Source organism: Danio rerio, chromosome 21 (assembly GCF_052040795.2).
Source record: "Danio rerio strain M-AB ecotype USA chromosome 21, GRCz13ab, whole genome shotgun sequence".
Classification (NCBI taxonomy): domain Eukaryota; kingdom Metazoa; phylum Chordata; class Actinopteri; order Cypriniformes; family Danionidae; genus Danio; species Danio rerio.
Genome location: NC_141041.1, coordinates 48,527,501 through 48,544,542, shown reverse-complemented (window position 1 = coordinate 48,544,542; position 17,042 = coordinate 48,527,501). Strand labels below are relative to the sequence as shown.

At 32.3% G+C, this 17,042-nt stretch overlaps 1 protein-coding gene across 11 annotated transcripts in view; it reads right to left on the bottom strand.

The window, feature by feature from the left end:
* The window catches only part of aff4 (ALF transcription elongation factor 4), a 74,912-nt gene that overhangs the window by 2,857 nt on the left and 55,013 nt on the right, over nucleotides 1-17,042 (bottom strand). For 6 of the 11 annotated variants that reach the window (XM_087301874.1, XM_087301885.1, XM_087301873.1 and 3 more), the window contains 10 exons: nucleotides 15,610-16,434; nucleotides 12,555-12,634; nucleotides 10,369-10,570; nucleotides 10,144-10,232; nucleotides 8,761-8,830; nucleotides 7,121-7,257; nucleotides 6,963-7,034; nucleotides 4,782-4,875; nucleotides 3,234-3,277; nucleotides 2,098-2,315 (listed from right to left, as the gene is read on the bottom strand). In XM_087301874.1, the coding sequence (XP_087158000.1) occupies nucleotides 2,098-2,315; nucleotides 3,234-3,277; nucleotides 4,782-4,875; nucleotides 6,963-7,034; nucleotides 7,121-7,257; nucleotides 8,761-8,830; nucleotides 10,144-10,232; nucleotides 10,369-10,570; nucleotides 12,555-12,634; nucleotides 15,610-16,434 (1,831 nt within the window). The remainder of the gene's footprint in view (nucleotides 1-2,097; nucleotides 2,316-3,233; nucleotides 3,278-4,781; nucleotides 4,876-6,962; nucleotides 7,035-7,120; nucleotides 7,258-8,760; nucleotides 8,831-10,143; nucleotides 10,233-10,368; nucleotides 10,571-12,554; nucleotides 12,635-15,609; nucleotides 16,435-17,042) is intronic. The other 5 variants (XM_087301878.1, XM_087301876.1, XM_087301887.1 and 2 more) reach the window with 1 other exon arrangement.

Below are 17,042 nucleotides of genomic sequence, written 5' to 3'. Positions count from 1 at the left end.
ACAGTCTGTTATGTTTTCTTTTTTATGTGGACACATGAATAAAGTCATAAGTGTCTTTAAACAATTATTTTTATTTACATAATTTGAGTTCAGAAACTGCAAAGATGTTAAAATGATCATTACCATATAATAATAATGATGACTGAAATGGGAAACTATATTTGTGAAATTCAATAGGTGGCGATAATGCAAGGGTTAGTTAGTTACCATATATGGATTGCCTAAATCGTGTGTCCTGGATTGTGTGTGCCTAAAACGTGTGTGGTTCTGCAGCTAAATATATCTCCAACAGCTAACCCTTGTAACATGTTTGGGAAGGGATAAAAACTGCAGAGAAAAAAAAAAAAAAAAAAAAAAAAATATATATTATATATATATATATATATATATATATATATATCTGCAAATGCTTTGCTAAAATTTTATACAAACAATTACCTATATTATAAGTACATGTTTTAAGGCTGGTTTATACTTCTGCGTCAAGCGATTGGTGTGACCCATGGAGCATGCCTTGCGTGCAGTTGTGCATTTATACTTCTGCATGCTGGTTTTGTTGCTTTGCAATAACACTTCCGCAAAGCTAGCTGGCAGTAGGTTATGTCCTGTTACTCTGTGTTGAGTTTCATCACGGGTGTTTTGTTGTTTTCTGAACACTACTTTAATGTATAAATAGCTAAAACTCGCTCATTCAGAGGCGGAAACCGGCGAACATGCAACAACTATAATCATAAGATAAACAAAACATCTAGAGCTCCTTTACGGGACTCGACACTTGTAAACACTTGCTCCATCTGGCTCCAAACTTTCACAGTATATCACTATAATATTTTTTCTTCTGGAGAAAGTCTGATTTGTTTTATTTCGGCAAGAATAAAAGCAGTTCTAAATTTTTACAATACTTTTTTAGCTCAATATTATTAGCCCCTTTAAGCTATATTTGTTTTTGATTGTCTACAAAACAAACCATTGTTATACAGTGACTTGTCTAATTACCCTAACTTGCCTAATTACCCTAGTTAATCCTTTAAATGTCACTTTAAGCTGAATACTAGTATCTTAAAATATATTTAGTCAAATATTTTGTTCGGTCATCACGGCAGATAAAATAAATCAGTTATTAGAAATTAGTTATATACATTGTGCTAATTTTGCAGCAGGGCTAATAATTCTGACTTCAACTGTATTATACATATATATATATATATATATATATATATTAGGGGTGTCAAAATGAATCGTTTCTTCTGTGCACCGCGATGCAGACGCGGACAATTCAGTATCGGTTAAGTAATAATCATAACCGGTTATTACTGACGTCATTTATCCCATATGAGCTTTGTCGCGAGGAAGGCGAGCGCGAGTATTTACAACGCTCTAACTACTTAAAACTCATAAACTGTGCACAAGTTCACGGTGTGTGTTTGCTGGATCAGTCTTTCACTGAAATATACAGTAAAAGCCCCTATTTCACTGCGACTGAGATAATGAAAGTATATATTTATATTATTTGCTAAATGCTTGTGTTGTTTAAAGGTACAGTTTATATATCTGACTGTTTGTATTAAATGACAAAATTGTATTACAAATAATATATAAATATAAATATATTCATATATTTTAATACAAAAACTGCTGCGTCAATGCACCGAGATGCACCGAGATCGATGGCATGATAATCGTAACCGAACCGACCCTTGAGACTAGTGTAGGTTCACAGCCCTAATATATATGTATATATATATATATATATATATATATATATATATATATATATATATATATATATAGATATATATATATATATATATATATATATATAGATATATATATATATATATATATATATATATATATATAGATATAGAGAGAGAGAGAGAGAGAGAGAGAGAATAAATGTTTTATTTGCATTTCCAACACCAAACCATCAGTATATAAATGTGTATAATCAGCTATTCAGGATCGGTGCACCTATAAAATTTCTTGCAACTTAAGGGAATTAATGCATGATGTGAGATTATAAAAAAGCAGATTAAAAAAGCAGTCAGGAAAAGCGTGTGGAAGCACGTCCAGAGTATGCTTTGGGGACTGATGTACCTCTCTGCTCTTTGGCGAGCTGCTCAGCCTGGTCCCACACCTCGGTGGCGTACAGGAAGTTGGAGGTGACTTGCACGTAGCTTGCCGCCATCTGGTGGATGCGCTGCGGGATGGTGACGGAGGAGCTGGCGCTTTGGCTGGAGCTGCTGGAGGAGTAGCTGCCCGCACTGCCAGGAGAGAGTTTGGGGGAGACCGGAGACGGCATCCCTGCGCTTTTACTGCACGACACAGAGCACTCAGAGTCAGGCAGATACGCAGGAACACCTTCAGCACCATCAGTTTCATTTTGCAATATTATATTCAGGGTAATATCGCTGTAATAACACTTTCAATTAAAGCGTTTTCAAGCACCTCTGTGTGTTTTAAAGTTCTTTCGAGGCCTTCAAATCATATGCCTGAAATTTAAGTACTTCAAAAAGTGTGAGAACCCTGTTTATTGCTATTGCTTCTTGACAATCATAATCAATGCAAATCTGCACATCCATGGTTACATACTGCCCTGAGCAGCACATCTTAATGAGGTTTGAAGGAACAACCTTTTGTTTTTTGGAAATAGGCTCATTTGCAACTCGCTTAAAGCTGATCTCCAGGTCTGGCAGGAGCATTTTTAGCTTAGCTTAGCATAGATCATTGAATCGGATTAGACCATTAGCATCTCGCTCAAAACCGAACAAAGTGTTTCAATAATTTTCCTAATTAAAGCTGGATGCTTGTGCAATGATATTATGCAGTTTACAGCACCAAGCCCAACACCTGCATTACTAGTGAAAATCTGCATAATATTATTGCAGCCATGGTACGGCAGCAAAGTTTTTTGATTATTACGCCAGGATGAGAGTATAGCTCCAAGGCATATCAGCCTAGAAAATAGCAACTTCACATTTTCAGTCAGTCTTAGTACAAAATTATACTACAGAAGAGTCAGATTGTTTTGGAGTGAGATGCTAATGGTCTAATCTGATTCAATGATCTATATTAAGCTAAGCTAAAAGTACTCCTGCTAGATAAAGAGAATGATGGATTTAAACATGTGGAAAACTTAACTGTATAACATTAGGCGAGTTGTAAAATGAGGAAAAAGGTGTAGCTTTCCTTTAACAACATCTAAAACACACAAAGCAATGCAGAGAACTTACTTTGCTACTCCAGGAGACGGAGCTTGGGTATTACTCAATGAATTCTGGGAGGGGAAAAAAGAAGATCATTTTCACTTGGAAAATCTCATTTTAAAAATCACATTTCTCCTTTGACAAACATAAACAAAAGTTAAACAAAAGTTATATATATATATATACACACACACACACACGCACACACACGCACACACACGCGCACACACGCGCACACACACGCACACACACGCACACACACGCACACACACGCACACACACGCACACACACGCACACACACGCACACACACGCACACACACGCACACACACGCACACACACGCACACACACGCACACACATGCACACACATACACACACATACACACACATACACACACATACACACACATATTACACTCACTGGCCACTTTATTAGATTAGCTGAGAACAGGAAACTGAGGCTACAATTCACACAGGCTCACCAAAATTGGATAATAGAAGATCAGAGAAATGTTGCCTGCTCTGATGAGTCTCCATTTCTGCTGCCACATTTGGATGGTCAGGTCAGAATTTGCCATCAACAACATTAAAGGATGGATCCATACTGCCTTGTATCAACAGTTCAGGCTGGTGGTGGTGGTGTAATGGTGTGGGGGAGATTTTTTTTGGCACACTTTGGGCCCATTAGTACCCACTGAGCATGGTGTCTACGCCACAGCCTACCCGAGTACTGTTACTGACCATGTCCATGCCTTTATGACCACAGTGTACTCATCTTTTGATGGCTACTTCAAGCAGGATAACAGACCATGCCATAAAGCCCGAAACATTTCAGACTGGTTTCTTGAACATGACGATGAGTTCACTGTACTCAAATGGCCTCCACAGTCACCAGATCTCAATCCAAAAAGAGCACCTTTGGAATGTGGTGGAACGGGAGATTCACATCATGGATGTGCAGCCGAAAAATCTGCAGCAGCTGTGTGATGCTGTCATGTCAACATCGAGCAAAATCTCTAAGGAATATTTCCTGTAGCTTGCTGAATCTATGCCATGAAGGATTAAGGCAGTTCTGAAGGCAAAAGGGGGTCCAACCTGGTACTAGTAAGGTGTACCTAATAAAGTGGCCGGAGTGTATTTTTTTTATAATAGACTTCTTAGAAATAGACTACAGTCAAAAAAAAGTCTGGGTCAGTAAGATCTTTCTTATTAAAGAAAAAAACCAAGAGACTTTCAAGTCAAATAATTGTTGTTTTCTTGTTATTTGTAATAATCATGATAGTTTTTTTTCTTTGAATATTTCCAAAGACATTGAGAAAGAAAAAACTGTGATAAGTAGTAAACCCTAACCATCAGAATATAATCTTTAAAACGGATTTCCTTTTTTAATGCAATAGAAAAACACATTGTGAATCATTACACTAATAAAAAAAAGTCATTGTAATTAAAAAAAACATTTTACATGGAAAAAAAAGTTTTAAATAATCTTACAGACCCCAAACCTTTAAATAGTGGCAGACACTAATAGTTACAGCACCCTATTATAATCATTTTAAAAGCAAAATAATGTTACCTTCAAGTGTTCAGTGAGTGTTTTAGAGTATTTCAGTGCACTTTCTTTCCGCAGCTTGAAAAGCCTCAAATACAGGAGCGCTTGACATCGAAGACTGCAGAGACAGAGATTATAACATCAGTTTTAACAAAACCCTGCACACACATCGGGTAACAGCTTCATCTCCATTTACTTCATTGCTCAAATTAGAATCAAATATCAAACATTCATGAAATATCTTTAAAGGCATGAATGATGATGACTGAGAAAAACATTTCAATGATCTCCTGCATAGCGTTTCATCTCCCTGAGAAACTCTGCATAACTTCGCAAGACTTATGCATTCCTCGTAACAAAACCGATGTAAATAATATGAGGCGGGAGGATGAAATACATGACATTTTTCTTCTTTCTTGTGGGAAAAGCAATACTTCTGCAAGCGAATGTAGAGTATCCAGAGTGAAACGCAACTCTTCAGCGAGCGAGCCTTAAATTCTCTTGGTGAACATATTACCGTAATCAATCTCAACGTTTTCTTTTGTTGTTGTTGTGGTGAACGGCAATGCTATTGCAAAAATGAACGTCAGGTTTCCCAGGAAATGCTTTCTTTTCTGAGAAAACAATCTGTGTGAGAGGAATGCAGTATTTCAGTGAGAGAATACAGCACTTCTTTGATGCATATTTGTCATTTTTTACAATTCCCGTCCTCTTGAGGGCGCTGTTTTGTTTTGTTAAAAGGGGGTGAGTCATGTTCGAAGAGTTAATGAATGTTAGTGAAGTATTAGGTAACGTTTCAATACTGTATACTTTACAATAATGTTCCTAATACTATTAACGAATGCTTTGTTAATGACAAATCAAGTCAGTAAAGGGTTAACAAGCTGAGGTTTCGATGTAATGCACATCAATTCTGTCCTCCTTTGTCCCTGACGTAAATCAGGAACTATGAACTTATAAGCTCTAGCAATTAGTATACGAGTGGGTAACATGAACAAAGGTTTGTGTAGTTCTGAACCTGATTTACCTGATACTGTTAACTAACATTGTAAGTTATGAACAAGGATTCAGTTTTGCTGAATAAATGTGTTGTTTATTACTAGGTCAAGTTATACACTAACATATTTGTTAATAGATTATATGAGTAAGTAAGCATTACCTAATTAAGCTGTTCATGTAAAGAGATATAAATATAATATAAAAATATATAACATTAAGTTACAAGCAAATGGCAAATGGTTATAATAAAAAATAAAATAAAACAAAATTGCAAAACAAAATAGAACAAAAATAATTAAAATATAAAATAAAATTAAATATAAAATGAAACATAAAAAATATTAAATATAGTATAATAATATACATAAATATGAAGATAAATATAATATAAAATTATATAAAACTAATAATACCAAAATAAAATTATAAAAAATTAATATATAAATAAATAAATTGAAAAAAATAAATATAAAACAAAAAATTTAATATAAAAATATATAAAATATTACACAATATAATACATAAATATAAATATAAAGAAAAATATAATATAAAATGTATTATATAAAATTACAAACAAAAATTTATAATATAAAATTAAATAAAAAACAACAAGTATAAAAATAAACGAATATAAAAAACTAAATATAAAATATAATAAAATACATAAATATAAAATAAAAAAAATTATAAAACAAAATAACAAATATTATATAATGTAAAATAAAAAATAAAATAAAAAAATACATAAAACATAAAATAAAATACACATAAAACAAAATAAATACATTTATTAAATTAAATCTAAAATAAAAAATAACATAAAATATAAAAAATATTAAATATAACATAATATAAAATACATAAACACAAATGTAAAGATAAATATAATATAAAAATATTTAATATAAAATTAAAAACAACAACATTTTTAAAAAGTATATAATATTAAATAAAATAGAAAAAAAATTATAAACTATAGAAAAATAAAATGAATAAATAAATAAATTTATTTAAGAACCCTTCTCACTACAATACACACAAGTAGCAGGAAAATGCTGCAGGTGCTCAATAAATGCAGCCCCAACATTGACAACAACACAAAAACACTTCGCTGGACACTCAGCATTAGGGCAAAAGCTAGTCCTGTTGTGAATCATAACACTGTTGACCTAAAGTGTAAAGTGTAAAGTTTCTGCTTCATACCATAGCACTGCTAGCCTTTTGTCTTGAGAAGTTGCATCTGGTGCCATGTAGCTCTTTAGCTTCATAGTGTACCTAAAAAAAACACACACACACATCTGTGAGCAAACTCTACTGAAGCAGCATACAGAAAATGCATTTCAGCTACTCTGAAGTCTTACTTGATGAGCTCCACGGTTTCTGCATACATGGGAAAGGGGGATTTGGCCTCCTGGGCGTTTTTCTCCAGGGCATTTCCACACTCGATGAAAGACACCACGGCGTCCAGGTAATACACCGCCTTCTCAAATCTGTCCATCTGCAGAAAACACCACAAAAAAGATCAATTTCAATAGCAAACATGTAATAAATTATGTTTTTTGACATACATGAGGATTCAAAACAAGACTGGAAAACGATCAAATGTGACCCCCCAAACTAGTTTTAAGTGGCTGTTTTAAATAAATTAATTAATTATTTTAAATAAATAAATAAATATGTGAATGGAATGAACTCATTTTTTTTATTGTTGTGTGGTTTGATGGGACAAAATTTAGTTGAGATACAACATATTATGAGGAATCTGAGGGTTAAAAAAATAAAGATTTAAATATTGAGAAAATGCTCACATATTTATGATATTTTTCTACTTTTGCAAGATACTTGCATTCAGATTAAAATGCAATAACTAGGTTATTATGTTAACTAGGCAGAGATCATTATTTGGCAACTTATTAGAAATCCACACAATCTCAAAAATACATATTACTTAATATACATTAATGAATTTTTATAATATATTAATTTATAATATTAAATAATAATATTGACCTTAAAATAAGAGTAACTAGAGAATAAAATAAATTAAGAATAAAAACATTTATTATTATAAATATATTAATTTAATTATTATTTTTTAAATTTCTTAATAATAAAAATATTGAACTTAAAATAAAACTATACTTTTATTCCAAGACTAAAAGAAACAAAACTTGCACAACAAATAACAAATATTAAAGAAAAAACAGAGTATATATGTATATGAATATATAAATTTCTTAATAAAATAATCAAAAAGTTTTTATTGAATAATATATTAATAAATATACATTTGAGGTCAGAATTATTATATATAATATATAATAATTTAATGATTATTTCTTAATAATACATTAAGAATAAATAATACTTATAATTATAAAAATACTTATTTAATAATTATTGCTTAATTTCTTAATAATAATAATGATAATAATATTTACCTTAAAAAGGTTTTAATTTTTTATTATTAATTATATTAATTTAATGATTTTTTCTTAATAACACATTAAGAATAAACATATTACTTATAATTATAAAATATGTATTTAATAATTATTGCTTACATTTTTAACAATAATACAAATAATATTAACCTTAAAAAGTTATTATTAAATAATGATTATTTAATGATTTATTTAATTTAATGATTATTTTTAATAATACATTAAGAATATATTATAAATATAAAAATACTTATTTAATAATTATTGCTTATTTTTTTATTCTTAATAATATTGACCTTAAAAATGTTTTAAAATAATATTATTCATAAATATATAAATTTTAGTGACTATTTCTTAATTTCTCAATAAATTACTCAAAATATTTAATTATTTACCACAAAAAAGAAAAACAGAGGTCTGTGCCATGAGTTTTAATCAGTATATTATTACACATGATGAGTCCGGTGGAGGACAAACACAAAAGTTCAGGGGTCACAGAAAATATCATGCAGATTATTTTACATGGACGTCAAGAACTGTAAGCAGGGTAAACAGACCCTCACCAGAGCATCCGCATTGTGTTTCAACTTCTTGGCTTCTTGAAGGTAATGATCAGCCGAATGAACCCTGGAATTCAGAAATGGGATTGTTTTTTACTCTCACACATTCATTTACTCAGGAGCAATGCATTAAAACAGCAGTGAGTGGGGGAAAATGTACAATCAAACAATTCTAATAAAACAGTGCATGTGCAATTTCTTTGTAAAAAGAGTAAAAGTATTTTTTAAATTGTTTTATTTTATTTATTTTAAATTAAAATAATAAAAAATGTGTTATTTTGAAGCGTATAAAAAATATTATTTAAAATTTAAACAACATTAAATGTAATATAACAAAATAAAAAAAACAGTATAATAAAAAATAATATGGTGAAAAAAATCTCAATATAAAATAAATAAATTTTAAATTAATAAAAAAATGTATATAATATAAAACAACAATATTCTAACAATTTAAAAAATGATATAGTATAAAAATATATTTAAAAAATTATAAAATAAAAATTATAAAAAATTTTATATAAAAAATTATAACACAAAAAATATATAATAAAAGTGTATAAAAACATAATATAAAAAATAAATAATAATATAAAATATAATAAAAAATACAAAAATAAATTTATTTAAAATTAGTTAAAAATAAATATAATATAAAAGAAAAAATACTAAAAACAAAAAGAAAAAATTATATAAAACAAAATATTACAACAAAATAAAAAATAATATAATTTAAAATGTAAAAAATATAATAAAAATATCATATAAAAATATATTAAGCAAAAATTATAATAAAAAATAGAAAAGAAAAAATACTAATATAAAAATAAGTATAATAAAATAAATACAATATAAACTATATAAATAATATAACAAATTAAAAACATTAAAAATATATATATTTAATAAATATTAAATATAATAAAATATATGATATAAAAATATATAAAACTAAATATAAAATAATTAAAATAATAAATAAATTGATAAATGTATTTATAATATCTTGTCACTAGAATACACAAACAGCATTGAAACATGACAGAACTGATCACAGTGTAAAATGAGAAATAGAACTTTACAGTGTTATTATTTTCATGTTATTTCATGCTGGTATGTTTCTGTGTGTGATATTTTATTACCTTATTTGTAAACTTATTTAGTGTATAATTATGTTTTCCTGATAATTTCTTGTTTGGTGAATTGTATCAGTGCGTGATTTTAATGCCATGTTTTAATGCATATCTACATGCATCAATATGACTTATATAGTGTTTACAGTGTTACTTTCTATCTGATCTAAGAAAGAATCTGAACCCAATAAGCAAAAACATAACAATACATAAACTTTACACATTTAAAACACCAAAGCCTCCATACCTGTCCTCAAACAGAAGTTTAGATCTAGATTTGGAGCCCTCAGAGAGCGGCGGCACTGAAACGGGATTCTCTGATTTGGAGCTTTTCTCCTGTGGGGAAAAAAACAAAAAAATTAAAATGAGAAACCACATAAGTCACCTGGACCTTTAAGCAATTATTAATGTGATATGCATACAAATAGGTGGATGAAAGCATAGCTGGTGTGTGTGTGTGTGTAAATCAGACCTTGGGCTCTCTGCGCTGGGGTTTGTCGTCTCCTCTGCGGTGTCTGGAGCTGGAGCTGCTCTTGTCTTTGCTGGGGACGGTGCTGGAGGACTGGCTGAGGGTCCGCTTGCGCCCCTGCTGCTCAGATTTGGGCGTCCGCTGCAGTGTGATGGAGGGAGACGGCGCAGACTCCTTCTCTTTTTCCTGAGCACGCTTGGAAGAACTATGGAGAAGATTTCAGATGAAGAGGTATTACACACTGAATCTGAAATATTCGTCTGGTATTTTCGCACGTTAACCCTCATGTGCATTTGGGTCATTTGTATCCACTCCGGGGTGATTTTGAGTTGAGGCCTCAACTTTCTCTGTGTTTCAGCAAATGGAACGACTTTTGGTGACTAATCTAATTTTGACACATTGTTACGTTCCTTTATTTAATAAAAATAAATATAACATAAAACAAAAATATTGTAACAAATTAAAAAAAGATATAATATAAAAATATATTTTAAAAATATAATAAAATAAAAATGCTAAATTAAGTATAAAAAAATTATATTAAAAATGTATAATATTAACTATTATATTATATATTAAAATATATAAAATATAATATACAAAAAATACTAGATAATATAAAATATAATATAAAAAAAACTAAAAATATTTATAAATGTCTAAATTAATTTAAAATTAATTAAAAATAAATATATAAAAGAAAAAAACTTTAAAATTGGAAAGAACTATGGAGAAGATTTCAGATGAAGAGGTATTACACACTGAATCTGAAATACTCGTCTGGTATTTTCGCACGTTAACCCTCATGTGCTTTTGGGTCATTTGTATCCACTCCGGGGTGATTTTGAGTTGAGGCCTAAACTTTCTCTGTGTTTCAGCAAATGGAATGACTTTTGGTGACTAATCTAATTTTGACACATTGTTACACTCCTTTATTTAATAAAAATAAATATAACATAAAACAAAAATTATTATAACAAATTAAAAAAAGATATAATATAAAAATATATTTCAAAAATATAATAAAATAAAAATGTTAAATTAAATATAAAAAATTATAAAAAAATTATAATAATATGTTATTATATTATATATTAAAATATATAAAAACATAATACAGAAAATACTAGACAATATAAAATATAATATAAAAAACTAAAAAAATATATAAATAAATTTAAAATTAGATTAAAAATAAATATATAAAAGAAAAAACTTTAAAATTGGAAAGAACTATGTCGAAGATTTCAGATGAAGGGTTATTACACACTGAATCTGAAATACTCGTCTGGTATTTTTGCACGTTAACCCTTGTGTGCTTTTGGGTCATTTGTATCCACTCCGGGGTGATTTTGAGTTAATTTGGCCTCGATTTACTCTGCGTTTCAGCAAATGGAATGACTTTTGGTGACTAATCTAATTTTGACACATCGCTACGCTTCTGGAATTTTGCGTGTCTCTCTCTCTTTCTCTCTTGCGCACATGAGCACCTCTCTCTCTTTCGCCTTTACAGGTTCAACCCCCTTCGAATTGTTATTGGCTATAGGATCAGTCAATCACCATTATCTTTGGTGACGTGGCGGCTTCCGTGGCCAATCTGAGTGGTTGCCAAGGTATACAAAAACGACGAGTGGGACGCCAGACAGAGGCTTTTGCGTTCCTGTTTTGTTCTTTGTTTTAATCCGCCTCCCGTTATTTCTTTTTTTTGGTACTTAAAGGGCCATGAAACGTCTACACACACCTCTATCAATTTTAGCTACTGATATCTACCATGTAAAAGTGGAACAATGTTTCTTTCTATGCTTTTTTAGTACAATACTTATTTTAAATGTGTCCCTTAGAAAACAACAATGCTTAAAAATATGTTACCAATGCAATTCGCATTGTTTACATCCTACATTTCCATTTACTACCACATTTCAGATGGATCAAGTTAAAATCAATTGAATCTAAAAGGACATGTCGTGCATTTGTTTTGCTTTTACAGATCTGAACAATGATCATCAACATGATTGTAATATTTGCTTTGTGCTTTATAAAGAAACCTTGCAAGCAGCACGGTCAAGTAGCTTGTACCGTATAAACACTGTTACACATAAACCCGTTCCAGTACAAGTGAGCATGTGTTTTAATGAGGAGATTATCTTCATCTTAACTTCAATTACTGAAGGGATTAAAGCAGAACGTACTCATTACTGCTTGATTTGCGTGAAGACTTCTCATCCAGTTTGGACTTCTTACTCTCTGGTTTCACACCATCATCTTCATTCTGTGGACAAAAAAACAGGTTTGAAATAAAAAATATATACATAACCCTTTAAAAGAAAACTTTTATAAAGAAACTAATACTTTATTCAGCACAAATACGCACTTAAATGTTTGCTTTATTTAAAATAAAACAATTTTCGGAGTTTTTTTTAGGACAACTTAATTGTTTATGTTTAATTCACTTAAATTTGCACAAACTAATCAGTTAATCCCTTCATGTAGTTCACTCTCGCGTTCACACTCATTCACTACGGCCAATTTAATTAATCCAATTCCCCTATAGTGCATGTGTTTGGACTGTGGAGGAAACCGGAGCACTCGGAGGAAACCCACGCCAACACGGGGAGGACATGCAAACTCCATATAGAAATGCCAACTGACCCCGCCAGGAATTAAACCAGCGACCTTCTTGCTGTGAGGCCACAGTGCTAACCACCATGCCACCTAACATTCCAGTTTTGTGAATGTTTTTCATTTACTCTAATGCAAAAGTGTAAAAGGTACAGGATCTAACAGTTAATCGAATCGAATTCCATTGTGAATCAAATTGTTCAGAATTGACAAAAATCAATCTTGAATCGAAAACCTATGAATCTGAATCGATTCGCTGTCCACCCAAAGATTCACAGCCCTACTTAGGATATTCAGGCTAATATATAAATTCTTTTACAAGTGGATTAATCCTAAATTTGTAACCATCACAGAGAGATCGCCTCTAGCACCATTCAAATCACGTATGAAAGCATTTAGGCTTTCCTGTAAAATATAATGATGGCGGAAGTTGTGGTGGGTTAATTAGGATGTGGAGGGTTTCTTAGGTTACTAAAGGTGTTTTCTGTCACTGCTTGTTTATCCTGCATTAATGCATCCAGTGTAAGCTGCACAATTAATTATTAAAAGATCAGGATCTCAACACCCACGCAACATTAAAGTATAAATGATGGTCATTTGCATACGTTTATTAATCAAATCGCTGCATTCAAATCTGTGTTTAAACAATGCAAAAATCAAGAGATTCTTTCGTCTTTTGAGTTGGTTATGAAGTTACAAACAGTCATTTAACACAGAAATACTGGGAAAACAGTTAAGAGTTTAGATAAAACCACTGATGTTTATGATAAACATTAAAATCACCATAATATGAATTTAACTTGACGCTCAAAAATGAAAGCTGTAGGCAGCAATAATATTATTTAACCAGTAGGTGGCAACAAACCGCCATAAAAATATGCCACTGAATAATTAAAACATTATCATCTAGCAATAGCCCCTTTCACACAGTGATACCGGTAAATATCTGGAAAATTTCCGGAACGACTTTACCGGTATATTTAAAAAAAAAGCGCTGTTCACACAGACGAGGACGTTATGGAATTTTTCCGGAAAAAGAGCATTCACACATCCATTCCAAAATACCGGTAAATTCTGACATCATTAACCACAAATGAGCCTTAAACGGCTGCGCTTGTATTTGTAAACATTTGACTACATCACAAACTCTGTGGATGATCAATATTGTGAACAACTTCGATGAAAACATATGGAGGATCACTTTCGCATGTCGAGATGTTCATAATGTGTGTGTGCTGGCGCTCATAGACTGTTTCACAGACACACGTAAAGCTTGAAGGTAAACAAACAGCGGCTTATCATAAGCATCTTATTGATGATTAATTACACGGTTGGCATTAAGATGAACATATAAACGTGATCTGACTAACTTCTTGCAGCTAAACGCATCTGTAAAAATATTCAAAGGCTTTTATTCTCATAAATCGCCCGGACGTAAACGCGTCTGACTGTTCTGATTGGCTAAAGTAGACGTCTTACGTCAGCACGTTCTAGACGTGCACGCGCTCTTTCCGGCAATCTTCCTTCTGCATTCACACAGCGCAGCATTCCAGCAAATTACCGGTAATGTTACAACTTCTCTTTCCGGAAAATAGCCAGAATGAATTTACCGGTATTTTCAAAAAGGACCTGTTCACACATACAAGCTTTCCGGAAAATTGCCGGTAATTTTCCGGGAAGGTCTTTATGTGTGAAAGGGGCTAATGAAGCGAAGTTTTATGAGTGAATACCTGAATAATTTATTTAAAATGAGACTAAAATACAAATGAGCTGTATAAATTAGGTAAGATTTCTACAAAAAGCATTATCAGCAACACTACTGAATATTTTACAGTTTATTTTTATTCAGCTGATTATTTCTTCATTTTATTTTATTTATTTTTAAATGTTTTATTTATACATTGTTAAACGCATTACAAACATATACAAAAAGGACACATGTAACAACAAGCAAATACTCGAGCAAAAAAATAAAAATAAAAAATAATAATAATAATTAATAAAATGAAAACACTAGTGCAACCTTATATATATAAAAAAAAAACAAGTCTACAATGTGTTGACCAGATCTAGTATCCAGTACCAAATACCAAGTACAAGGTCTGTGCAGTAATTTTCTCTCATTTGAAAAATAAAAAATAAAGAACATTTCTTCTCCAACAAGTGTGAGAAGGAGGGTGAGGGCTCTTCCTGTTCAGAAGAATTAATCGACTAGCAAGAAGGGTTAAGAAAATAAAGTCTACAAAATGAGAGGGTAACGTGTGGTCGGGCGGGAGAACCCCAAATAAACCAATAATTGGACACGATGGGATATCAACAGTGGTAATAGCTGGAAGCGAGAGGAATCATTTATTTTTAATAACATTACAGGTTCTAAGTTTTGTTTGTTAAATGCAAAAGTGTCTTGCAGTGCTGTTCCTGTAATAAAAGCAAAGCAAATGACATTCGTCTGCTCTTTTTGGCTGATCTGAAAAATGGTCCGATCTGTGACTTAAAACCATAATGTGATTCGAACCGTGATTCGTTACACCACTATTCCAGTTCTGCAAATAAGTCTAAATCACGTCTTTGGATGGAAACATATAGAGTGCTATCGACCACTACAAATAAAAACCTGCCACCAACCTTGTGTTTCCTCTTCCTTCCTTCCTTGCTTATCTTTTCTCCGGGCTGCTTCTGGTTGCTTTTTCCCTCCGCTGGAGACCCTCGCTCCACCTTAACCTCCGTCTCATTGTAGAGCTGTCCCGGGACTCTAGTCAGCAGGCTGAGATTGATCTGCACCAGCAGTCTGGGCGGGTCATAAATGGGCGAGAGTGGCACCAACGGGTTTTCGCTGTAATCTTTCGGCGTCTGAGAAGGCAATGGGTCGCTTTCGTTGCCTTCAGAATCCGACGTCGACGAATCCGATTCGATGAACTCGCGAGACTTGCTGGGCACTTTTGCCGCTTTCGTCTTGCGCTTATCAGGCGGAGGTCGTGGAGAGGAGGTTTTGGGCTCTTTTTTAATGTTGGGTTTGCGCGGGCCTTTATTGGGAGCGCGAGCTCTGTGTGACGGGATTTCCGGCGATGGTTCGGTTTCTACTTTTAGTCCACCCTTGGGCTCTTCAACCACCGGCGGCTTCTCAGGTTTTTTGGGCTGTTTTTTGCCTACGACCCGTCGCCCGGATTGACTTGCGCCCTCGCTCTGAGCAGGAGATTTCTGACTGCGTCCTCGCCAGCTTTCGGAGCTCTTCTGATTGGGTCGCAACTCTCGGCCGGCTGACGTTGCAGCTTCTTTAGACCCCTGCCCACTGTAACTCCTGCTGGAGCTGGTATCTCGACCCTCCTTCTTATACTTGGTTCCCGGCGTGCTGCTGCTGCTGCTGTTTTCCACCGGAGAAGCAGGAGACAGCTTGTTGACCTTATTTAACCAGTTGTCCAGAAGCCATTTGTTAGCCGTAGGCTGTTCCCGCTGTGATATGAAAGACAGCATAATTAGTAAATTAAAATACACCGACTAGAGCTACACTCAAAAAAATGATATGTTGGCTTTAAATAGCTTTGTCAACAGGTTCCACGTAACCGAGTTAAGTTACCTTAAAGAAAGAATAGTTATTTGAGTGAATTAAGTTAGGTGGCCATTTTGAAGTCGGCCATCTTGGATCCAACTTTTGTTTTTTTTTAATAGAAAGAGGGTCATGTGACATATCAAACTCATTAGGAATTTCGCAAGAAAAACAATGGCGAGCTTGATATTAACGTAACTTTATTCTTTCATGAGTTATTTACAAGTTTCTGACCAATTATTTAACCAGTTGTCCAGAAGCCTTTTGTTAGCCGTAGGCTGCATGTTAAAATACACCGACTAGAGCTACACTCAAAAAAATGATATGTTGGCTTTAAATAACTTTATGTCAACAGGTTCCACGTAACCGAGTTAAGTTACCTTAACGAAATAATATTTATTTGAGTGAATCAAGTTAGTTACATAAAGGTAATGCAATGTTGTTTAGTTCAATCAACACAACATTAATAATTTAGCTTTAATTTATTTACACTGTTAAAAAATCCGTTAAATTT